The 26,093-nt window shown below is 44.6% G+C and overlaps 1 protein-coding gene across 11 annotated transcripts in view; it reads right to left on the reverse strand.

Annotated features, from left to right (window-relative positions):
• Positions 1–377: 377 nt before the first annotated feature.
• LOC140404059 (trinucleotide repeat-containing gene 6B protein-like) overlaps positions 378–26,093 on the reverse strand; it is a 235,842-nt gene continuing 210,126 nt past the window's right edge. For 10 of the 11 annotated variants that reach the window (XM_072492419.1, XM_072492416.1, XM_072492415.1 and 7 more), the window contains 9 exons: positions 25,634–25,829; positions 25,352–25,507; positions 23,460–23,621; positions 17,820–17,966; positions 16,703–16,798; positions 15,573–15,782; positions 14,711–14,790; positions 13,440–13,579; positions 378–12,042 (listed from right to left, as the gene is read on the reverse strand). In XM_072492419.1, coding sequence (XP_072348520.1) covers positions 11,673–12,042; positions 13,440–13,579; positions 14,711–14,790; positions 15,573–15,782; positions 16,703–16,798; positions 17,820–17,966; positions 23,460–23,621; positions 25,352–25,507; positions 25,634–25,829 — 1,557 coding nt within the window. In that variant the 3' untranslated portion in view covers positions 378–11,672. The remainder of the gene's footprint in view (positions 12,043–13,439; positions 13,580–14,710; positions 14,791–15,572; positions 15,783–16,702; positions 16,799–17,819; positions 17,967–23,459; positions 23,622–25,351; positions 25,508–25,633; positions 25,830–26,093) is intronic. The other variant, XM_072492420.1, reaches the window with a different exon arrangement.

Raw genomic sequence — 26,093 nt, forward strand, 5'->3', positions numbered from 1 at the left:
GCCAGTATGGATCCTTCTGGGGCGGTTTCCCTTATTTTATTTCCCCCCTCCACCCCCCCCCCCCCCCCCCCAAGACCCCAATTAATGGGTGTCTTGACAGTCCTTTTCTTCAGTGGTGGGATCTCTTCGGTTAAGGTCAACTTGATTTTTCTAGCGTTGGTGGAGTTAGTGCGCTGCTCCAGGTGCAGTTAGTGAGGAGTGGGACTGGCTGGATGGTATGTTTTGGCATAATGTCCTGGAGGTTTCATCGTATTGCCTCCACCCTCCAACTACCCCAACCTAATATGTCCATTTCCTCTCAGCCCCAAGCCTTCCCAAATTGTGTGGTGCAATCTAACTTCAAAAAGGTGAAAAAAAAGCCACAGCGAGACACCGGATTAATGCTTAGCAGCCAAACACAACATGTTTATTCTCTTTTTTTTCTCAAGAAAAATTATGTAGTCCACTGAAGCAACTGTGTTGCACAATTACAATCACATCTTCAAAACAAACCACGGATAAAAGCAAATTTCAAAATTCTTTATATATATACCTATTAGAACAACTGTTTTTGTTTTTCAGTTTCAATGAAATGAGAGACTTTAATATCTTGCTCTGATATATAAAAGAAATTCACCCTTATTATTCCAGCGATGGGGATACAGTACCAGCTATGGCCAGACCAAGAAATGGAGACTCTCCAGCTTATTTGTACAAACTACATAGAGCAACACAATTTGTTAATGAACCAATGATTTTGTTTTTCCTCTCTTAATAAGTACCTATATCCTGGTTACAGAATGCATAGTTCTCAGATTTTCTTTTTCTAATTAAAAGGCAATGGCTCCCATTAATGGGACGTTCTTCTCTTTCTTTCCCTCCCCCCCCCCCCCCAAACCCGTGGTTTAAAAAGTCAGCATCCCTTAAAACAAATTTTTGCAGGTAATTTCTTTTGTTTTAACGATGAAATACATTCATTTTCTTTGATGTGTGCCAGTCACGTCCCTCTTTCTCTCCCCCCCCCCCCCCCCCCAATATTGTTCGAATTTATTCATAGATTACTGTGTTGTCACCAGGATTGCAGTGAACCTTAATGTACTCTTGGCCATTCGAGCTGTGAAAAAACATCTTAGCTGTACAATTCAAGATTCTGTCTTTCCAAATGTAGAATGCTGTCGGTGGATGCAACCCAAGCTGTGTAATACTGGGGTGACATGTAGTACTGTCAGTTCCTGATCAACGCTGAGAAGAGATAGGAGCAATTTTAAGTGATGGATTAAGAGCATCATTGAGTGTATTGGCTTAATTTATTTTTCCTATAGTGTATTGGCACCAATACGCTAAGTAATCCTAGTGACAACAATGCGTTTTATACACAATATATAGATACATATATTATGTATACACACATTTAAACAAATCTTTCCTTCTGATTTCACACCCAAATCCTTGCAGAAACTGCACACTGCCACAGAACCCACCTTCAACCAGAGGAAAGGTAGTTCAAATGTCAAGAATTTTTTGGATAAGCCCTACCAACCACTCTGCCAAGCGGGGGGGGGGGGGGGAGAAGAGAGCTGTTTATAGAAGAGCAAATGGCATTGAGTTAGTCTTTCCCTCCCACCAAACACCCCCCCCCCCCCAATTCAAAAAAAAAAGAGATGGATTCTCCAGTTACCCATTGAGCAGGCTGGCTCAGACTGAATTGAGAGTTTCTCGCCCAGCACTGGCAGGCTAGCTGAGGCCAGTGGCAGTGTTTGTTTTAATTTTTTTTTTAGAAAAAAATACGGTCACTGCCGCCCAGTCCGGGGAGCCAGACAACCCACTGTGTGTCCTGCAGGGTTGCCATGTCGCTATTTAACAATACGAGAAGTGACAATCTGATAGCACCAATACTGAACTGGTACCGGGGGCAGGCACGGTAGGAAGTCGGATATCCAAATACCAAACAGACCAATTATCCCGAACACCTAGTTCCATATATATTTATTTCTTCAAAACCTATCAAAATACGCACATGCTTAATGTAAGACATATCAGCAAAATCCTCAGCAAATGCTCTAAATTGCTTATTATATAACATTAGGATTCATTTATAAAAACAGAATTCGAGATATCCTTGGAACCACAGAATTTAAGTTTTTTTTAATATATATATAATTCACAGTACTTTCAGAATAAGTTTTTTTTTTAATCTTCTTTTCCTTCTCGAGTTGCCAAATTCTACCCTAGTTGAGTGATAACATTGTAAAAGGTTTATATACAGATCACTTAATCTGAACTGACTGCAACTGAATTTTATTGTGACTTCTGAGCAGTTCCGATACGCTGCCTCCTTTCTGCACTGGCTGCTGCACCAATAACCAACCAAGATGCGAATCCTAGGCAAGACCACTCTGCAACTTCTAACTCCCGTCATATAGTCCAGTTTCATCAATCCGCCTTTTACCTCAGTTCACATGGCACCGAATATTCCACGGTAACACACGTACCATGTAAACTCCAGCAAACAAAAAAGTGTTTACGATGTTAAATTTCATTGTGGCGCAGCTAAATGACAAAAACATTGCTCTGCGAGTCACAGCAAATGAATCAGGCAAGTGTAAACAGTGCAATTCAACCTCTTTCCCTCGTGTCCCCCGCCCCCAGCCCATGATGGATTTTTAATGCTTCCATGTACAACACAGAACATCCAAATTGCACCCTGCTTTGTGGGCAAGGCAAGGTATCCTGGAAATAAGGTGGTGGGAGAGGAGGCAAAGGTGACTTCATCAGATCAACCCAACTATCATGTAAACAAAAAGGTATCTGACACACTGGAGCAGAGGGAAGAGAAGCCATAAAGAGCTGGGAATAGATGGCTACATCTTGGGAACAGAATAGTTGCAGATGAAGAGGCTGAAGGTTCCCGCAATGCTACTATCAGCACAGTAATCAAAGTTAGCCCCTTAAATTAAAATGGGTTAATGGCGGCATTGAAACAGCACTCACATACACACACAAACACATAGACAACGCCCAAGGAATCTCACCTTCCATATTTGGTGCTGAGCTGGTAAACTTCTAAAAAAATAATCAGGTACTCGAGACAAAAACTTTACGAAAACCAATCTGTGACATTCCTTCTCTCGGCTATAATCCAACTCACCAGGCGAGAGAAAGACAAATATCAACAACTCAGAAGTACAGCATGCACCCATTCTACAAATCTGAAAGCTTAAATGGCCATAAAGAGGTGTGAAAAGTGAGAAATTGCAAGGAGCAACGGTATGCATCACATGCAATTAAAACGGAATTCTTTATACGAGTCACCTCTGCTCTACCAAAATCATTAATACTTGACACAAAAATAACTTTTCCTTAATATACACTACAGATATTGTGCAATATAATACACTTAGATCAATGAAATCCAATTTTTAAAAAACGACACGGAAAATTCCAAAGCAAAGCCGATCATTGCCCCTTTATACAGGAGTTTGATTCAATGAAGGCATGGCAATTAGGCCCTGTGTTACTGATCAATTAAAACCTTCTGTTATTGGGAATGGGGAGCTGGAGTTTCGATAGTCAAGGCAGTCGGCAGAATTTCTTTTGTTACTTTACAACTTTCCACACACAAATCAGTAACAATATTATCAAATTTGTTATTCCCCCCCCCCCACCCCGTTCTTTTCCCCGTCCCCCCAAAAATGCATATAAGCTGTGCTATTGACAGAAGAAGAAATACTGGGACACAGCTATGCTCAGGATCATACAAATCTATCTTCTAGCAGAATTTAATCGACCAACAATTCAGTCACAGCTTTTGATTCTTTTTTAATAAGACATATGCACTTGTTCCAAAGGAAAATTCTCACAAGATTTTAACAAAAAGGATGGTACTCTCCACAAATCTAATTCCCAATGTCAGAAGCAAACCAAGGAATCAGGCTGCACTGTGGTACTGTTCTCATTAGAAAGATGTGGTATTTGATCCCCAGCAAAACTATTACCCTAATGTCGGGAGATCTTGAATCTTCTCTCTTGCCCCTTCACTCATTCAGAAGGAACCAAGCCTAGATACGACTGACACAACATTTCCGGTACAGAAGTGCGCACATTCAACTGAAATACTTCTCACTGTGCAATCAGACCGACAGAGGCATATTGCACTCACAAGTCAGCGTCAAGCCAGGATGGTAACAAAATAGTTCATACTCCGGAGTCTCCGGGCAACATTCTCTCTGCCAATTCCTTCCACCTTCCAGTCAACAGTACCCCAGCAGCCTTTCCAAATGGGATTGGTGAATTATAACTAATTAACTCCCAAGGGCAGTTTTTGAACCCTGTTTTCTAGAGATTGGACTAAGGCAACCACTTCATTTAGGGACCTCATCCCTCCACCAATTGCGCGGCTATTTGACAACAAAGGAACAAAACCACCCCCTTCAAATGTGTGGTATAAATACAGAACTGGCTCCTGCAGATGCTTGTGCTGTGGCAAGTTACAACCAATAAATACAAGACAGGAAAATGCTAAATTTGTACTTTATCAAAATGCTGTTTCGGGAATATAATCTGCCTGGTTGGTGGCAAGACAAAAGCTAGGAACTGGGGTGTTCAATGCTCTTTGAAGGGTCTCCTACTAATTTTAAATTTCTCCAGTTCAAAGTCTATGTATGGATCTCCATGAAGACAAATACCAGGTGACTGAGAGACCAATGCTCCTTTAAAGTCCATCAGTAATGTGCGTCGAGATCATTTGAAGAGCAGGGAGGTTTAATCATTAACGTCCAACTTAGGTTTGTTTTTGGTTTAATTATCTACTTTCAGCAAGTTTGTGAGCTTTCAGGTGCTCCCTCAAGAGAACAAGTAATCGTGGCCTTGGGTTGTTTTCAATCAAAGATAAATACAATGCCCTGATATGAAAGGCAGTCCAACAGTGCCAGGAGGGTGGCAGGACAGAGACTGCCAGAAGAGCGTGAAAAAGGGGGTCTTGGTAAAGGGGGTGGCATTTAAATAGGAAGTGATGGAGCCACAATAACAAGATTTTCCAAATCGAAAATAATTAAAAACATGGAAAGAAGATGGTTAAGCAATAAAGTTGCATTCTCCTGACTTAATTACTGCACTGGAGAGCTTTTGACAGAGGCCAAATATATATATTGTGCTTCAAAATTTCTTTTGGTCAACTGTGGGGAAACAACCCCCCCCCATCCACATTTAGGAAATGCAGGAAGCTCATTATCTCACGTTTTCTAAGAGCCAAAGGGTTTTGAGAACCAATACTACAGGTTTCTGCGATTTGAAAACACATCCTTCCCACCCCTTTCTAAGGACACCTCTCAATAACTAAAGTGCTCTGGCTCATGCTATATTGGTGCGCTGAGGTGGGAATGAATTTAAAACAAAAACATTCACCGCCATACACATCACAAAACAATTTGAAATTCAAGACAATTGGAAGAGTCAGGCTGGAGTAGAAACTACCAGAAATAGTATAAAAGACATTACAGGACCTCTGTATACACAAGTAGGAGAACAAAAAAGGCTGGAAATGTACAGATTTAGAATTTAGTTTGCATATGAAAGAAAGATAATGCACTTTTAGTTACCATTCTGAAACATTGACCTCTTTTCTCTGATCACCTGAATTTTTGCTACACTTTTTTGCCTTTACATTTAGATTTTCAGTCCTTTTGCCTCTAGTGTCAAAGAAAACTGACGCCTGCCTGACTCCTATAGGTTGAGTGCAGTAGAGGGCGGGCGTATGTGTGTTTTAAGCAGTTTTTTTTCTCTGTTTAAGATTCTTCGTATAACTGTGAATCCTGTTTCTCATGGAACTGGTACTGCACACATATCTGCAAGAACACTTTGCGGTTAACAGCAGGACTCAAACATGCACAAGTTAATAAAAGTCCACAGGGGAGTGTGTCGGGGAGGGGAGAAGAGAGTGAACAGCAGCTGATGCCAACACACTCCTGCACAATGATGGGTTAGCCTTGAAGTAATTCAGGACCATCTTAATGCAGAATTATTTATCTTCCACTGGGGCAATGACAAGGAGATCCACAATCAAGTCATGAAATCCCCCCTCAGATGTTCTTCACACCAGTTATTTCCGTATATCTAGAATGACACTAAAAAGGTGGATAAAATCATTGCAACCGGAGATTCAAATCACCAAGGGGGAAACCCGCCTGGACACTATTCTGTGAAGGTAAGCTGATATCCCAAATAAATGTTTTTCTGCAAAGTGTCACAAAGCAACAGAGTTACTGCACATTGAAAGGGAAGAAGGGTTTGTGATGCTGGAGTTGGATTCCAGGTTGGGTTCCACTATTGCGTTTGCCAATACGGAGTTTTGGAACAAAGTGATACAGTCGGAGAGTGACTGCCTTTAGTGGAAAGCCCTGGGGCTCTGCTGTTGGAAGGCCCCATTTTAATTGGTGTGACTCAACATTACCAGAGGCAGTAAATAAAACAGTAGTACAACAGAACTCAAGGACCAAGCATGAAGAAATATCCAACACCTCTCCCCATTGAGCTCTCTCTGTATTCCCAAACCTTTCTGAAACACTGCAAGAGTGAGAAATGCGCCGACTGATCGGTCTGAATAAATACTACAACTTCCTTCAACCAGACCCTGCGAATATCACAAGAAACGGCTTTGTCAAGGTGGAACAAGTCAGGGTAGATGAGGAAAAAAAAACCGTGCTTATTTTGGAATCATCCTACTTATCATCATGAAGCAATACTTTTCCTCTGACTGAAATTTTTAAAAACTGCTTTCCTCACAGAAATTCAACATGGGCCAGTCAGGATGAGATGTACAGAACATTGAATGCCCTGCCCCAAATGACAAGTCCTAAACCCAGAGCGGATTCATAATCAGCTTGCCTGAAGATTCAAGCTAGAAGGCAGCTGATAAACGCAGCCTCGAGTGGTCATTTAGACTCGGGCAGAGGGGTGCTGTGTTTAAACAAAATTGCTGAGATAGCAAATGATCCTTGGCATGTTTAAAAGAGAGAGAGAACTGGCAGAACCTTCCATAGGTCAATTACAACTCCTTCTTTCTCCCCTCCCCCCTCCCCTAGGACAACAGGAATTGCTTTTGTTAGATCACACAGAACATGGCATTAAAGATTTGCAGAAGCATATTGCTCATAACCCAAATGTTAACCCAACAGGACTTCAGTGAGGTATTACCACTTAAGTAGCTTTCTAGTTACTAGACAGGATTGGAACTGGTGCAGCAAACAGACTGAAAAATCTAAATCTCTAAGTCGGACATTAGCTTTTTATTCCCTCTGTTTAAAAAAAAGTAACATTTCGGGAACTGTTTTTCCCCTAAAAATTCCTGAGAACTTTCTTTAAATTTTAGGAGAAAAAAATTATAGAAGCAACAAAGTAAAATTGCAAACTAAATGAAAACAAAACACTGTTAAATGCTCCCAGAGTTACTCCTCATCTAAAAATACGAAACATATATTTTTGGTCTTTTTATCCTGTTTCGATGGAAGAACAAATCAACTTTTCTTTCGATTTCAGACTTTTCTATACCTTGGAAAATAATTTCTAGGACTGTGCCAACAATATTAGGAATCAAATCTTTTAAAAATCGATTATCGGAACAGTTCATTTTAAATTGCTCGGCTTCTCCGAGGTTATCAGCTCCAAACAAAACGTGAACAAACTGCGATGGAGAAGAGCAGCTTCCCTTCCCAGTCACATTGTGGATTAGTCAATATAAACGCTGCTCGGTCAATAAAGCAGAGCAAAAACACGTTGCAGCTTTTGGTGACGTTACCATGCCCACAGTCTCCCTTATCAGATAGGGGTCTGGGCGGCGGGATTCAGCGCTCGACACTAAAGTAGGGTAATCCGTGTTCCACCAGACTCAACTGTCACCAGTCTGTTCAATCTGAAACTGGTCAACTCTTGTTTTAAAGATGCAAAATTCTTCAAAGTATTATACTCAATAGTTTGACACAGCCCTAAAGGTTATGTAAACAGGACAAGGCCTAACACCTGGCACCTCCCTAATGTTCACGATTATTTAACTCCAGAGTGCTGGAAGATGACCAAGCTCACAGGAGTGAAGTGTGTATGGGTTGGTGGACATGTGTGATTATACACGCGAGCGAGATTGGGGGAGTGGGTAGTGCGGATGTGGTTGGGAGTGGGGCATGGCAAATGCATGGTGATCCCATATCTGGATAGAAAGGGGAAATGCAAGGGGTTCCTACTGGTTGGCTAACTGTGTACAATCCGAAACGTGATTAAAGCAGCAACTTGTAATTTTGGCCACTTCTGGTCACTTAACAAATGTGACACTGATGTGACTCCAAACCCAATGTCTTCAGCAGATGAAGACTAATGAAGAAAGATGTCAAATCTCCCTCCCTTTCCTCCCAATGAACGTCATTGCTAACTACCCATGTCCACGTTCGCCCCCGATCCCGTACCCATACTACACTGCTTTAAGAAAAATTCAACACTACAGCAAAACACAATGAGGACAATGTTTAAAAAATTAAACAGAAGGTGCAATACTTAGAACAGCATTAACAACAATGTTTTTTTATATAATTTCCTAAACAAGTAAATGATTTTCTCACTAGTTTCACCCAAGTGGGTTTAAAACATGGAAGGGGGAAAAAAGGAAAGCACACACTTCTTAATCTGAAGAACATTTGTACGTAAACGTTTATATCTTTCATATAGTGATCGACCAGTGAACAAAGGTACTGTCCCTCCTCTGTGTTCAGCATTTATCTACTATTAATTGGGACCCAGTACCAGCCTGTGCAGTAGCAGGACTGTGAGCAGTCTGCTACCCATTGAGGTGTGCATTGCCTGACTCTGTATGTGTGTAAACGTGTGTGCAGGTATAAAGGATGTGCGTCAGTCCCCAGCACTTTTGTACACACAATTCAACTGATTTGATTTTAATGTAACCCCACACAAGCAGCAAGGTCACAAGTGGGCTAGGTCAGATAAGGTCACTAACGCAATATTTCACAGGAGACAGACACATACCCTTTCATAATATGCACCTGACTTAACATTTTAAAGAAATACATTTTCAGTATCTTTGCTTTACATTTTAAATTGGACCTTTTGTTCGATGTTATGGTCATACCAGGTCTGTGAATTGTCCTGGACGTGACCCCTTTATGCCACGTGTATCACGGCTCTGCACACAGATGCAGACATGTTCTTACGTATGGTGTAAACAATATGTTAAAGCTATTCCTACACGGTCTGGTATAACCTTATCCAAGGTTGACAGCAAAATATGTTTGCATACTTTTAAGTTCAGCACATATACAGAATGGCCACAGATTGGCTCACTATTACAGATGGACTGCAATGTCACAGAAACAAAAATGTGTGGTTTTCGGAAAAGGAATGAGCTACATGCAGCAAGGATTATTATAGTCGTAAGCAGGGTGTTCCCAGAGCTCCCTCCCACTCCAAGATCCCTGTGCAGTTACAGAGAAGGTCTTGTAAGAGTGGAGATGCCAGAGACTGTGGGATGTAAACAGCTGGCTGTAAACCAGTTTTGCAGACTTGTGCCAGTGAGAGTTTGTGGGCAGCTACAAGCCATTTTGTGAAAGTGTCAATTTACAGGCAGTACAGGTGAACGTAGGAAGGCTCAAGCCAGCCAAGCCGATTGGATAGCTATATTTCTCCTCAAAGATTAAAAAAAAACCACAAAACATATACAAAAGTAGGGAGGACTATATTCATAGGAGTTATTTTTATTACATTACGGCAACACCTTCATTGGATTAGCTAAGTGTTTTGAATACCTCAAGGGGGGTGAGGATGGGGGAAATGACTTACCCGCCAGGAACCCCCAGTTTACAAAATGATAAAGCTTGTTACAGTACACAATGAAAGTCCCCCCAACACTTTGGAACTGAGTGCAACATGTAAATTTAACTTGAAAACCTCTACACTAAGTTTTCTAACCTACTTTATTTTTAAGTGCTTATGTCATTTGAGTGTAGCAGTTTCAGGGGCAGCATATTGCCCGCTTAAGAAAAAAAAATACTATCGCGATGCTAAATAGTAGCGCGTGTTAAACTATCGACAGCACAAGATCAGTTAGCTGCAGCAATACAGTGATGAGAGACATTGTAAAGAAGTGTCACAATACCATCATCACCACATGTTTTCGGGTGTGCTGTGCTATAACTGGATTTGTTACAATTGACTACTGGAAAAATACAGTAAGCAGACCTTAAATAGAGCCCAAATAAGAAATATTGTAGTGAAGGGTTAGGAACATCTCAATTATCAACTGAAATTAATAAGTCAACTTTTGGTTGGCTGAGGGAGGCAACAAGGGGAAGATGGAATAGCAAACCTTGGGGCAAAGGCTGCTAATTTCAGGGGAGCAACAATCCAAGTTCAACCCAAAGCCTTAAACAGAAGAGAGGCACCTCTGATGCAAATACTGCTCTCCACCCATCTATCAGATGGACTTAATGCTATTGAGAAGCTTTTTCTTTCCCCAGTCCTGAAGATGTTCAGCCTTTCTGGGCTGACGTTCTGGCAGCCCTTCGCTGTCCCTCCCAAGCAATAGGTATTCATCCAGGACACAAGGCATTGAGTGTTGGCAGGATATTCGACTGCAGAGGGTATCACAGCTGAACCCAACCTGCCCTCACCCATTGGCCACATGTACAAACCTTCTGACGAGGGTTGTTGGGACAGTGATCACAAGTAGGAACCACGGACAATTTTCTCTACCGTCCCTCCCACCGAGCTCATGTGGGGGATGGGGCGGGGGAAACAATGACCCCCTATACCACTGCAGCCTTTGTGGCCAAGATAAACTAAGTCAGCACAGATCAGAAATCAAACCTGACCCACTCTTTGGTCTGTGCGATTTAGTAATACCGCCTGGTTGTGCCTTTACCTGTTAGGATGCAGTTGCAAAATTTTGTGCTAAGATTTCACCGCCTCCACCTCCCCCCCCCTCCATAGTACACAAATTTGACATTGGTACATAGAATGTTCCAGCACTAGTGAAGAGCTGGTGCATATGGTGTTTGTAAGGGTACATGGCTGGTACTGGTGCATAATAATGGCCTGTAACTTGTACTTAAGTAACCATTAGGTTCAGTATCTGCCCTGGTCAATCACTAGCTTTAATACGTGAGGTTCTGTCGTGTTTCCGCTATTGCATGTCAGAGGACGGAAACATGCCCAGTGCAAAAAAAAAAAATGTTTTTAAAAGCTTGTTTTGTTTTCAGTAAATGTCCTGTTGCAACAACTTTTCAATACGGATGGGGGAGGGGGGGGGGGGGGGGAGGGGGAATTGTGTAAGGAACAACTATACTACTGTTTTTTTTAAAAAAAACTTATTTATTTTTTGATGGTAAAGTGTACTTCACATTTTTAATGTTGGCGTTCATGATTCAAGTATTTCGAAGTGTGATATGTTTTTTGTTTTTTTTGTTTTTTGTTTTTTTTTTTGATTAAAAAAAAGTAGCCAAAAATTAGGAGGGAGGTGTCTATGTGCACAAAAGAGACTGTGGATGACCCCCTTAATTTGTTTCACTTTTTTCTTTTTTTTCTCTTTTTTTTTTTTAAACTTGTTTTGAAACTTATTGCAGTTTGAAAATAAAACACATTAGTGCTGCTGTTCAAAAAAGTTCACGAGGTCACAGGTCAAAGGTTGAAAGCTTAAAAGTTCAAATTGAATCAGCCCCTCCGCCCAGGAGGTCACCAGGTAGTAGAGGGGCCGGACTGCCCATTCGGTGCGAGTCATCAGAATTCGGGGCCCCCCACAAGCTTGCTGTGTAGCTCGGGGTGGCCCACAGTGAGGCTCCTGCCAGGTTCCCGCTCCCCCTGCCCACTGCTCCGGCACTGTTCCATTGTCCCAGGCTTGATCGCCCACCAAACGAGTGCAGGCTGCTCCCGACTGGATCCATCTGGCTCTGTCCCGTCTCCAGTGTCTGCCAGCCCGGGGATGGTGTTGATAACTGACCTTGTGCAAAATAGCGGTTGACTTCCTCATCACTGACAAATTCAGCAAGGATGGTAGTGTTCCCCAACACACACCTGTAAACAAATTTAAAATGAAATGAATTGGCCTGTAGAATTAGCAAAAGTGGATATTTAGCTCCTTGAGCCTGCTCCACCATTCAATGAAATCAGAGCTCTAGAACATACAGTACAGAAGGAGGCCATTCAGCCCATCGAGTCTGCACCAACCCACTAAGCCCTCACTTCCACCCTAACCCCATAACCCAATAACCCCTCCTAACCTTTTTGGACACTAAAGGCAATTTAGCCTGTCCAATCCACCTAACTTGCACATCTTTGGACTGTGGGAGGAACCCAAAGTGCCTGGAGGAAACCCACGCAGACACGGGGAGAACGTGCAGACTCCGCACAGACAGTGACCCAGCAGTGAATTGAACCTGGGACCCTGGCGCTGTGAAGCCACAGTGCCAACTCCATATGCACTCCATCTTCTTTTGCCGTATATATACATTTTGATTTTAAAGGGAAGGGAAAAAAATACAGAAAATGCTAGAAAGGCACGGGTTAACCTGCACACACACAGGACATCCTTTTACTCGATTCTTCTTTCCACTAATTTTCTCACCCCTTTGCTCGAAAATGGGATTTATTAATTCAGGGCAGCATCATCTTTATAACTAGGGCACTCAAGGGCCCAGTAGCCTTACAAGCAGCTGGGATTTGATAATCTCGCCCCGAGAAGCAGCTAGGTAAGGCTGCATAAACAAGGAGGGCTCATTGCTACCAGAGGATCAGCTGGCTGAGTGTTCTACCAGGTCTAACCAATGCTGAATCCTTCCCCCAGGACAGAAGACTCCAAAAAACATGCACTGCCCCAAGCAGAAAAACCATTCTGCAAGAAATCAGAGAAATGCTGCAAGTATTAGACATCTGTCAGTATCAGAAATGCTGCAAGTATTACACATCTGTCAGTATCAGAAATGCTGCAAGTATTACACATCTGTCAGTATCAGAAATGCTGCAAGAAATTAGACATCTGTCAGTATCAGAAAGACGACAAGAAACAATAGTGTTTCTAATTCTGCTAAAACGCACCCAAACACAATTTCAAACTGTCCATTTCCTTTCAGACACTGGCTGATCTGTTGTGCGTTTCCAGCATTTTCTCCTTTCATTTCAGATTCCCAGTGTCGGTTAGCTTTTAATCTTGGACACAAAGATCTGTTTTCATGTTCTAGCTGAAAGGTTCACCCACCGTTCTGCTAATTTGCATAAAAGGTGTTCCAGGACATGTTCTGCTTTGTTGTCAAAATTCTAAAGAGCTGATTTTGAAAGGGGCCCAGTGTCAGCCGCTTGTGGTGAGATTGTCCACACCTTCCTGACAGGGGAACATTACCTGCTGGCTGGGGGGCCCCATGAGTGGAGGGAGTCGGTGAGGAGTAACCAATCACATGTCAAAGCCAGGGACTTACATGTGCAGCGCAGTCTGGGCCTTGGCAGCCTCTTGCTTGGTGCTGTATCGAACCAGTGCAGTGCCGTGTGTCAGGTTCAGGTGGAATGTTATCAGCGGGCCATGCTGCATGCAGATTGTTCGCAGGGTGGAGCCATCGATCTAAGACAAAGCAATGTTTAAGCTCTTTAAACTCTAATTTTAAACAAACTTGCCGACTCTGGCTGGGATATAGTTCCCTCCAGTCACTCAACCAAGTGACAATTCTTTTATACATGATTTTACGATTGTTACAGCTTGTTCCAAACTAGATTTCTCCTCCAGCCACTCGCTTTACTTCCCTCTTCAGCCAAAGACTGAGCGGGCCAAATGCCAAAGGCTAAGGGTCTCAGTAGCACATTGTGTGCGACATTTAGCAAAAGTGCTGCTACAAAACATTTGATCATTGAAACACAGCCTGTGGATTAATGATATCAGCCAATAAATAGCAACATTTTCCAACTGCTTCTAAGCAAAGCCTGCCTGCTTACCAGTGAAGTCTTTCTACTTGACAACCTGATTTTATCATCCACCCTTTTGAATACATCATGAAAAGAAATGCATCTTTCCACATGTCTGTTCTTTATTTAAAAAAAAATGATTGGTGACAGAAAGGTTGTGGAGGTACGCGTTTGGGTTTCTCACATAAACATTAATCATCTCCGGTTCAGACCCGGCAGGTTCATTATGCATATCTGTATTTATTTCAGATTTTTGGTTCTGTGAATTTTGTTCATATCTCACAATATGAACTGTTTTTATTATCAGTCCAGTTTGATATCCAAACATCCACTATGAAACATTAGAGTATTGTGGTGTCTTTATACCACTGTGATGATAGCAGGGAAGCGCAATATACTATATAGAGGTTTCCAGCTTCATGCTGTGCAACTAGTTACTGTCCTCTAGAGAACTTCAGGGAATCCTGGAATATTTCTCCGCTTTCAGGCCAGTGCTCTGCTTTCCTCTCCTAAATTTATATTGTTTCTCTTTCCTTATGCTTTGTTTAGGAAACCAGCTAGTGTTACATGGCAATGCTCCCTGTTTATCAGCGATAGGGAGCAGTTTATAAGGTGGTGAGAGATCTCCTTCTCTTTCCTTTTACCCTCCAAAGCCAGCGGTTGTCAAGGAGCCAGCTGATCCTAACTATTATACTTTTCCAAAATCCTGGTGAAACCACGGAAAACCCACCTGGAATCTCTAGCACTTTGGGACACGCCTTGCATTATTGATTATTCTACAGAATTATTGTACCTGTGGAGTGAGATTATGAAGAACAAGCCAGGAGCTGACCCGGCTAGATCCACCTGAACTTCCATCACCCCAGTTGGAACCTAAAAAGAGAAAGGGGGAAAAAAACAAATATTTTTTAAAACACCATTTTCTTCCAGAAGCAAAAGAACAATCCACTCAATGCCTCTGCAAACTGATTGATAGGAGTTGTCAATGGTTTATTTGACATAGAGCCACAGCCCAAGTTGAAAGGCACTAGCAAGATTAAAGAATGTCAAAGGGCACCAAGGTAAATCAGGGGTGTGATAAGTTAATGGCAAGCATCCTCAGAATGCATCAAAGTGCTCAGAAGCCCCAAGTGCTTCCCAACCAATTAATTACTTCCAAAGTAGTTCTGTTATGTAGGGAAATGCTGCAGCCAATTTGAAGGTAGCCAGATTCCACTACCAACACAGATCTAGCTAAATAGTGGAACTGTTTCTAGTTGCTGATTGAGGACGGACTCCTCTGCTCCTTCACCGTGTGTCATCTTTTAGCCCGAGGGTTTAACGCCTGATCCGAAAGGTAGCACCTCTGGCAACGCACCATTCCTTCAAGTGGTGCTCTAAAAGGTTCAACCTAGATTATGTGCTCAAAGTCATCGTTCTGAATCTCTGAGTGTTCACGGGGGTCAAGATGATTGTTAGACAGAGAGGGTTTTTAATAAATAGGATCAGGTCACCAGCTCAAGGCCTAGAATTTCCTCTGATTAGGTATACAAACAAAAAAACAGCAAGGTAACTGAGTTCACTAAAAATAAAACAGATTTCGATTTCATAAAGCAACAAAGGTAGAAACAATAGAATGAGAGGAATAAGACACAAAGCAAGAGCAAAGTACGTACTCATGGCATAGCGTGATTCCTGTACACCCCATCCTCTGCTGAATCGAGGGGCTCCACTGCTCCACAGAGATGATGGGGGCTTCTGGTTGGTCAGTCCTGGAGGCGGCCGGGTTGGTGGGTTAGTGTTTTTAGATGACATCTGATTCTTCCACATCCTGGGATGTCCAATTGGATCTGGAGACCACGTTGACTTGAAGTCATTGAACTTGGCTGAAAGAACAACATAATTTGAGGGCCAGTTAATGCAAAAAAAAAAAAAAAAGAAATTGCAAGACTGGGCTCTAAGAGAACCCCTGAACCAATAAAATACGAACATACAGACAGGCTGCCATTGAGCCCTCTGAGACTGGCCCACTGGTACGAAAAGCTGAATATATCATGAGAGCGCAGGTTCAAGATTAACAGGAAAATAAATCTTATTTTGGACCCTTTAAATGAAATGAAATGAATGAAAATCGCTTATTGTCACAAGTAGGCTTCAAATTAAGTTACTGTGAAAAGCCCCTAGTCGCCACATTCCGGCGCCTGTTCGGGGAGGTTCGTACGGGAATCGAACCGTGCTGCTGGCCTGCCTTGGTCTGCTTTCAAAGCCAGCGATTTAGCCCTGTGCTAAACAGCCCCCGTTATAAACCATTATAAATGGTTTATAAATTACATTTGTTTGGAAAGTGGATTATATATTTACTAAAAGTCTCCGGTGACTGAGTGTGACGTTCACCTGCAGTAAACTTCAGATAGGATAGAAGGGCAAGGAAAAAACAAATTCGATTGATCGATAAATGCTTAGGTGACAAACAAATTGAAAGAAGTGAGGAATGCAAGAAACATAACTGCGTAGCTGAACCAAGGAGATCATATTTATTCTAGTTGGTCTTGAACTGCTTGCTCAAACTTAAGACAGAATACAGCTTAATGATTTTATTGCTAAATGTTTTTAAGTGCCTTGGGGATGTTTTGATACATTAAATGGTGGTAGATAAATGCAAGTTTGTGAAAAAACTATCTGCAGTAAACTAATTTGGTTTAATACTTCATAGGAATGCTAGATCAAGCACCTGTTCTTCTTCATTATTGTCCTAATAGTTAATAAAGGTGCACAATAGCTCTGGGAAAACAAAGCATGCCCCTACCTGAAGTGCTCTGTACGGTGCTGTAGGAGCAGTTTGAGGCACTATAGGACCAGGCACCGGGTGAAGGCAGCGAGGTGTTCAGGGAGGAACTGGACCCTGTGACAAACATGACAGAGCCAGAAATCAATCTTAACTCACAGCTTAACAAGAGGGAGTATTCACACCAAGAATGTATATCCATGACTGCAATCTTGCTCCAATACTGCTACTACCACCACCGCAAGTAACAGCAGGCCTGTAACAAATCAAGGCTCCTTCCTCCCCCACCCCAAGAGGTCATTACAGTTTCAATCGTAGGCAGCATGGAAATTTCACAAACCCACCGTTACACTTCATACATCACACGACCATTTCACTGGATCCATGGTTCCTTTACAAATGAGGGCAACACAATACTTGCAGCATTGGATCAAAAAAAAGAGGACAAAAAGCGACAGGAGGATGACTCTTTCGACTGGTTGGCTTTTTCCCCCCCTCAAAAATCAGATGGGGCTTGCTAACCAATTTTTCCTTCAACGACTTAATTAACTTCAGAAACTTCCACGATCATGTGCACAAGTTCGTGAAATTACCAAGTAAAATTTCTACCTGACGTGACATGGTGTGCAGAGGGGGAAAATCAAATCAAGTGATGATAGCATGGTTTCACAGAGTGCAAGAAATGATTAAAACTCCCCAAACACAGCGCCATAGCTGTAATTTACCACCCGTGGCAAAGGGATGCGGGAGTCCTCCCAGGAGCAGGTGCCATTCTGAACAACATTCAGACCCTTGGTCATTTTAGCAACAGTTAAGAGGTACATCATTTCCACTCAAGGGATCATTTCTGTGCTGTCATTCAGAGAGTTGTACCATACAAGATGGGAATTGCCTAGCCTTTCTCTCGATGAAATGCCCACAAGTTGCACTGACTGATGTAAAAAAACTTGAAAATATATCCTGATTTTGGCAGACAGGGACAACTGACACAGTTATTCCAACGTCAGAAATTCTGTAAAATATCCCAAGAACTATCGAATGAAAGGGAACAACGCAATGCTCACCAAATCCCAAAGCATAGCTGTTTGGGCAATAAGATAAACACAAAAGAGAAGGTAATTTGATCCTGTCCACGTACCTGTGCTCCTATCCCTGAGTAGTTGGTGTTCTGAATCCGGGGATGGGGGTGCTGCGGAGCTGTTTATCATGCTCGCTGGGGTCGCATATGGATCTGATTCAGGGTCAATATTTTGAAAACCTTTCCATGGTTCCCCAGGGCGGAACTCTGAAACCAATACAAAGTGGGGTGGGGTTGTATGGGGCAGAGAATATATCAAAAACATTTATTAATCAACTTTGTTACTTGATACTTGGGAGGTAATACTTCTCACAATGACTAATACGTAGGCTCACACTCCGGTACAGTACTCAGGAAGCATCGCACTGACAAAGGTGCCTGATTAGAAGTTAAAAGTTAGCTTCAAAACGGGGATAGGAACAGGGGAAAGAGGGACAAAGGAGGGGTATATGGGAGAGGGGGGAAAAAGGGGGGATGGGACGGGGGACGACAGGGAAGGAGGAACAAACAAGGCTAGAAAAGGAATAGCAATAGGGCTACAAAGGGCTCGGAACAAGGAATCGCTGCAAGCATCCACCCAGTGCGGTCTCTGGGTGAAGGGAGACCCCAGAGTGCAGGGGACTACCCGCGTGGTGGATGCACAGTGGGCGGCCATGTCAGGTGCCCCCTGGACACAGGGAAACCCCGGAGCGCAGGTACCCGACCGCATGGAGAGAGCAGTGACAGCGGCCATCCTGGACGGCCCCCTAACAAAGGGAAACCCCGGAGGGCAGGTAAGTATGGTTAATCCCACAGGAGCGAGGGGACAGAAGCCCCCCACCAGGATAGTCACCTGGAACGTAAGGGGACTCAACGGCCCAGTGAAAAGATCCAGAGTCCTCACCCACCTAAGAAATATTAAGGCCGACATAGTCTTCCTCCAAGAGACACGCCTGAGAGAGCAGGACCGACTGCGGGTAAGAAAGGGCTGGGTGGGACAAACCTACCATTCCTGCGATGGGACGAGGGCCAGGGGGGTGGCAATACCGATCAGCAAGAGGGCGGTGTTTAGGGCGACAAAGACGGTTCCGGACCCAGGGGGACAGTACGTCATGGTCAGCGGGGCCCTGGATGGGGCACCGGTAGTACTAGTTAACGTGTACAAGCCCAACTGGGACGACACGAGCTTCATCAAAAAGACCATGGCATAAATCCCTGACCTGACATAGCGACGCACCGACTAATCATTTGGGGGGGGGGGGGGGGGGGGGAGAGGAGAGAGAGAGAACTTCAGCTGTGTACAGGATCCAACGTGACAGATCAAACCCCAAAACGGGGAAAACCTCAAGCATGGCAAGGGAACTCGGTCACTCTATGGAACAGATGGGAGCGGTGGACACCTGGAGGTTCACCCACCCAGGGGAGAAGGACTTCTCCTTCTTCTCCCCAGTACACAACGTATACACCAGAATTGACTTCTTTGTGGTGGGGAGAACGGTGCTTCCGGGGATACACCAAGTGGAATACTCCGCAATTGTGATATCAGACCACGCTCCACACTACATGGACATGAGGCTGGAGACAGGCAGGGCCCAACGCCCCACATGGAGGTTGGACATTGCCCTACTAGCTGACAAGGCCTTCAATGAAAAGATATAGTGGGCCATTGCAGAATACACGGAGAACAATCAGAACGGGGAGGTCTCACCCTCCACGTTCAGGGAAGTGCTGAAGGCCGTACTAAGAGGGAAAATCATTGCTTTCAAAGCGCAAAGAGATAGGGAGGAAAGGACGGCTAGGCAGCAGCTGGTCGACTCCATACTGGAGATAGACCGCAAATACTCCGAGGCCCTGACCGTAAAGCTCCTGGCGGAAAGGAAAGAGTTACAAAGGAACTTTTATCTGCTCTCCACCAGGAAAGCAGTGCACCAACTCCGCCAGGCACGTGGGATCCTATACGAACACGGGGACAAAGCCAGCCGCCTGTTGGCACACCAGCTGAGAAAGCTGGCAGCCACCAGAGAAGTTGCACAAATCAGGGATACCAGAGGCACACTAGAAACAGAACCAGAAAAGATCAACAAAACCTTTCAGGCCTTCTACCAAGGGCTGTATACTTCAGAGCCTCCAATGGGGGAGCCCGCGATGAAACGGTTCGATGGACTGGACATACCAGTCATGGGGGGGGCAGAAAACGGGGCCTGGAAGCACCACTAGCACTGGGCGAGATCATGGGCAGCATCAGCTCCATGCAGGCGGGGAAGGCGCTGGGATCAAGCGGGTTTCCAGCGGACTTCTACAAATAATTTGCGACAGCACCTGCAGGAGATGTTCACAGACTCGTTAGCTAGGGGCACACTGCCACGCACGCTAGCAAAGGCCTCAATCTCGCTGATACCCAAGAAAAATAAAGACCCAACGGAATGTGGATCATACAGACGCATCTCACTGCTGAACGCAGATGCTAAAATACTGACCAAAATTCTAGCCAATAGGCTAGAAGACTTCGTACTAGAGGTGGTCGCAGAGGACTAGACAGGCTTTGTCAAAGGTAGACAGCTTACCTCGAATATCAGGCGCCTGCTGGACATGATAATGACCCTCTCCGGGGAGAGAGTACCGGAGGTGATCCGTCTCCCAGACGCAGAAAAGGCCTTCGACACGAGTCGAATGGAAATACCTCAGAGGTACTGGAGCGGTTTGGGCTTCGAACAGGGTTCACCTCCTGGGCAAAACTCCTATACAACGCTCCCATGGCGAGCGTACGGACCAACAACACCAACTCCCAATAGTTCCAGCTGCACAGGGGCACCAGACAAGGATGCCCACTGTCCCCGCTGCTGCTCGCTCTAGCGATCGAGCCACTGGCAATTGCGCTCAGAGCAGCAAAAAGCTGGAGGGGATCCGAAGGGGCAGCAGAGAGCAGAGTCTCACTCTATGCAGATGACCTGCTCCTCTGCATTTCGGACCCACAAAGCAGCATGGACGGAATCATCGCTCTCCTGAAGAGTTTCGCGCCTTCTCGGGCTACAAACTCAACATGAGCAAAAGCAAGATCTTCCCGGTACACCCACAAGTAGGGGGGGGGGGGGGGGGCAGCACCAACGGGACTGCCGTTTAAACAAGCCCAACACAAATTCCGCTACCTGGGGATCCAAATAGCCCATGACTGGAAAGGGATCCACAAATGGAACCTCACCAGTCTGACAGAGGAAGTAATAACGGACCTGCAAAGATGGAACACACTCCCATTCTCCCTCGCGGGGAGAGTCCAGACAATCAAAATGAACGTACTGCCCAGGTACCTCTTCCTAGGGTCCCAAGGAAGGTCCTACAAAAAACAAAATCCAGGGGGAGGCTAGCCCTCCCAAACCTACAATTCTACCACTGGGCGGTGACGGCCGAGCGAATAAGGGGATCAAGGAGCCAGAAGTCGAGTGGGCGCGGAAGGCGCCTCCTGCATGGGGACCTCCCTCTGGGCCCTCGCCAAGGCAGCACTCCCATCCCCATGCAAAAAACACTCCAGCAGCCCGGTGGTGATAGCCACCCTCCAGTCCTGGAACCAACTACGGCAGCAATTTGGCCTGACCAAAATGTCGGACAAAGCTCCCATCTGCAATAACCATAGGTTCACACCAGCGCTGACTGACGCCACCTTCAAACGGTGGGGACAGGACGGAGGGACACTGACAGACAGGGACCCATACACTGACAGCAGGATCGCAACACTGGACTAACTGACAGAGAAATTCCAGCTAGCCAGGGGGAACGAGCTAAGGTACCTGCAACTCAAAAACTTCCTACAAAAGGAGACAAGGACGTACCCACAACCGCCTCGACAGACATTACTGGAAGAGTTACTGGATGCAAGCATACTAGATAAAGGAAATTGTAGCGACATGTATGACCGACTGGTAGAAAGGGCCGACACCGTACTGGACCCAACAAGAAAGAAATGGGAGGAGGACCCGGGATTGAGATAGGGTGGGGACTCTGGAGCGAAGCATTGCATAGGGTCAGCTCCACCTCCACATGCGCAAGGCTCAGTCTGACACAATTAAAAGTGGTACATAGAGCCCACTTAACAAGAACCCGTATGAGCAGGTTCTTCCCAGAGGTGGAAGATAGATGTGAACGGTGCCAAAGAGGCCCGGCTAACCACGTCCACATGTTCTGGTCATGCCCCAGACTTGCAGGGTACTGGACAGCCTTCTTCAAGGCAATGTCCAAAATGGTGTGTAGAGCCATGCCCAAAAGTGGCAGTCTTCGGGGTTTCAGACCAGCCAGGTCTATTCCTGGAGAGAAGGGCAGACGGCCTCGCCTTTGCCTCCCTGATCCAGACAGGAAACAATAGAGGAGAACCAGGGAGGTTGCGGTGGGGGGGGGGGGCAGGGAAATGATAGCCGGAAGGAAGGCACAGGAAATGATAACAAACTTGGCATCTACAGGAACAGAGAACAAGGAGAATACAGACGAAAGACGGGAGGAACGGCTGAAGCAGAGGTGAGCGTGAGACGACAGCGGCAGCGAAATCAGTCTGGGAGAAGCAAGTGACAACACCAACACCAGACCCATTCGAGTATTGCCCACTGTAAATGTTTCTCTGGCACCCAAATGTATATCTACCCCCCCCCCCCCCTACACACACACACACACAAACAGATGCCTACTTATGTGTTGTAAATAATTTTGCCAATTGTACAGAGTTGCTGCTGTTGAGCTGGTGCATAATACCTTACCAGTTACATTATTTTATTTTTTGGTATGTTTGTGTATATTATTCTGTCTACATAACGGTCAATATACTTTGTTCAAAAACCCAATAAAAAACATTTATATAAAAAAAAAGTTAGCTTCAGCCTCTCAAATTGGTATCGTTTGGCTGACACCCAATCCAGGTCATATCCCGTTACTATTCGGAAACCCTATTCTTTGAAACCAGTTCTTTTGCTGAGAATCACGAAATTGTACTACGACTTGGAATTTCTATCTTAAAGGTTAGCCAGTCCCTCAGATTGCAAAGGGAAATTACTTGTGTAGTTTTGTTTACTGTACAAAACTCCCATTTTAACAAATCATACACAAGTTCATATGTAGGAGTGAGGATGTCTTACTGCAGCTGTACAGGGTCTTGATGAGGCCACACCTAGAGTAGTGTGTGCAGTTTTGGTCTCCTTATCTAAAAAATATACTCGTCATAGAGGGAGTGCAACAAAGGCTCAGCAGACTGATTCCTGGGGTGGGAGGATTGTCACATGAGGAGAGATTGGGTCGACTGGGTCTGGATTCACTGGAATTTAGAAGAATGAGAGAAGATTTAATTGAAACTGGTAAAATTCTGACAGGGCTGAACAGACTGAATGCAGGGATCGTGTTTTTGTTGGCTGGGGAATGGTCTAGAACAAGGGGCTACAGCCTCAGGATACAGGGTAGGACATTTAGGACTGAGGCAGGGAGAAATTTCTTCATTCAGAATGTGGCGAACCTGTGGAATTCTTATCCACAGAAGGCTGTGGAGGCCAAATCACTAATATATTTATGAAAGGAACATGATTTCTACACTCTGGTGTCAAGGGGTATGGGGAGAGGGCTGGTGTTGAGATAGAGGATCTGCCACGATCAAGTTGAATGGCAGAGCAGATTTGAAGGGCTGAATGGCCTATTCATGCTTCTATTTCCTATGTTTCTCTTTTTAAACATTGTATAGAAGTAGTATCAGACCTGGTGGCCAACTTGAGCTGCTGGAACCATTCGAGAGCTTAGGGGTGGACCAGTTGTCACTCGCAGCACCCGAATGGCTGGCTAAGGAGTCGCCTGCTATCATTTCATAATAGGGCAGACTATCTCGAGACTTCGGTGGTGCCATGCTGCTCGAAATAGCACCTGTAAAACAATATAAAAATACAAGATTTATTTGCAGATTATTTAGCTGGGTAATCAGCAAAGATCCAGTGAACTGTGGTGCATGCCTATAAATGAACTGAACAAGGGTACGCATGACGCAACTGAACAGTTAAACTCGTTCCTATAGTGTAACCAATAAGCAGCATCTTAATTGGTACGAAGGCTTAGGAAATCAGAAGCATAAAGGGACTTATGAGTGCTAGCTCACGATTCTCTTCAGGTTAATGTGCAGGTTCAGTCGGCAGTGAGGAAGGCAAATGCAATGTTAGCATTCATGTCGAGAGGGCTAGAATACAAGAGCAGAAATGTACTGCTGAGGCTGTATAAGGCTCTGGTCAGACCCCATTTGGAGTATTATGAGCAGTTTTGGGCCCCGTAAATAAGGAAGGATGTTCTGGCCTTGGAGAGGGTCCAGAGGAGGTTCACAAGAATGATTTTTGGAATGAAGAGTTTGTCACATGAGGAGCAATTGAGACTTTGGGTCTGTACTTGTTGGGAGTTTATACACATACATAGAACATACAGTGCAGAAGGCCATTCGGCCCATCGAGTCTCCACCTACCCACTTAAGCCCTCACTTTCACCCTATCCCCATAACCCAATAACCCCCTCCTAACCTTTTTGGACACTAAGGGCAATTTATCATGGCCAATCCACCTAACCTGCACGTCTTTGGACTGTGGGAAGAAACCGGAGCCCCCGGAGGAAACCCACGCAGACATGGGGAGAACGTACAGACTCAGCACAGACAGTAACCCAGCCGATAATCGAACCAGGGACCCTGGCGCTGCGAAGCCACAGTGCTAATCACTTGTGCTACCGTGCTGCCCACAATAAGGATGAGGGGGGATCTTATTAAAATTTACAGGATTATGGAGAGGCCTAGAAAGAGTGGATGTGTAGAGGATGTTTCCACTAGTAGGAAAAGTAGAACCCAAGGCCCCAGCCTCAGACTGAAGGGATGATCCTTCAAAACTCTATGAGGAAGAATTTCTTCAGCCAGAGGGTAGTGAAACTGTGGAACGTTTAGCATGGCCAATTGGAGGAAACCAGAGCACCCGGAGGAAACCCATGCAAACACGGGGAGAAAGTGCTACCTCATAGATAGTCACCCAGGCCAGAATTGAACCAGAGGCCCTGGCACTGTGAGACAGCAGTGCTAACCACTGTGCCACCATGCTGTGCTAGAATTCAATCCTGCAGGCTTCGGACCTCCTCTACTACCTCGCTGAACTCAACATTCTTCAGATCTGAAAGTGCCAAACGGCTGCTTGACTGGAGGGGGCATCACATTCCAATCTGGTAACTTCAAAGGTGAGCAGGAATCTAAGCCAAGGGTTCTTATACTCCAATTTATTATAGGACGGTTTTGCTTGAAATTCATGCCTCCGTCATATGAAAATATTTCACATTCAAGCAGCTGATGCGCCTGATTGAAAACCCAGGCGAAAGTCCAAGGTGTAAAATACAGGACACTGCCGAAGCTGAAAGGAGATGGCACAGTAAATGACAGTGATTAGTTATCAGTTTGGGCTTTGAAAGGCTCTAGATTGTAGAAGGAAACAGAAAAGGAAACCAGGAAGCATCAATTAGCACAAGTAACATTACATTGTAAGGTGTCCTCATTCAACACCAAGGTTGGAGAAAGGAAGAATGTAGACATTGGCCTGCGGTCAATGCACAGTCCGCAATATTTTTTGGACGATTACCGTTTTTGAGGGGGTTGTGGTCTGGTGGCGGAGTGGCAGGAGAGAGACCCTCCATGGTTGTCCACTGCTTGAGCCGTGATTGCTGAGACTGAGGTTCCTTCATTCCTACAATACTGTTGACGTCTAACTGGTTTACGTTCATGTTTGAACCCAGGCCTGAAATACAAAAGACATTTAAGTGCCGTTCACCCAAAATCTAGGGGTCCTGTTAAAAGATGCGTGTAAAGAACAGGTTACAGAAAAAACAAAGAAAACTGGATTGGGGGGGGGGGGGGCGCTCACCCATTGGGTAACCCGGCTGAAGCTGTCCTTTGGTCTGGAAGTCTGGAAGGCCAGAGGGGAGAGAATTAGGCACAACATTATCCAGGTGCTGCTTGGGTATGCCGGGATGCGATGGGGAGTGTTTCATCCCAGGGGTGTTGTTGTGTCGGTGCTGTTGCTGTTGTTGCTGCTGCAGAGCATTTACAATACGGGCAAGCTGTGAAAAAAGACCACACCAAGTGAAGGTTAAGTACAGTTCATAGGGTCAATGTCATTCAGTAATCTGGTTTGTTCTACTAATTATCAAATGCTAATGAAAATTAAACCCTTGATTTGACGCGAGATGACAGAAGCTTTTAAGAAAAAGAGGTCACAATGATTCCACTTCTCTCATTCCCCTGCCTCCACCAAATGTCGAACAGGCCATCAACATTCACTCTATAAACTCCCATAAGGTGAATGGGCAGGGTCAGCAAAACGT

The sequence above is a fragment of the Scyliorhinus torazame genome, chromosome 29 (genome assembly GCF_047496885.1).
Source record: "Scyliorhinus torazame isolate Kashiwa2021f chromosome 29, sScyTor2.1, whole genome shotgun sequence".
In the NCBI taxonomy this organism is placed as follows: Eukaryota; Metazoa; Chordata; class Chondrichthyes; order Carcharhiniformes; family Scyliorhinidae; genus Scyliorhinus; species Scyliorhinus torazame.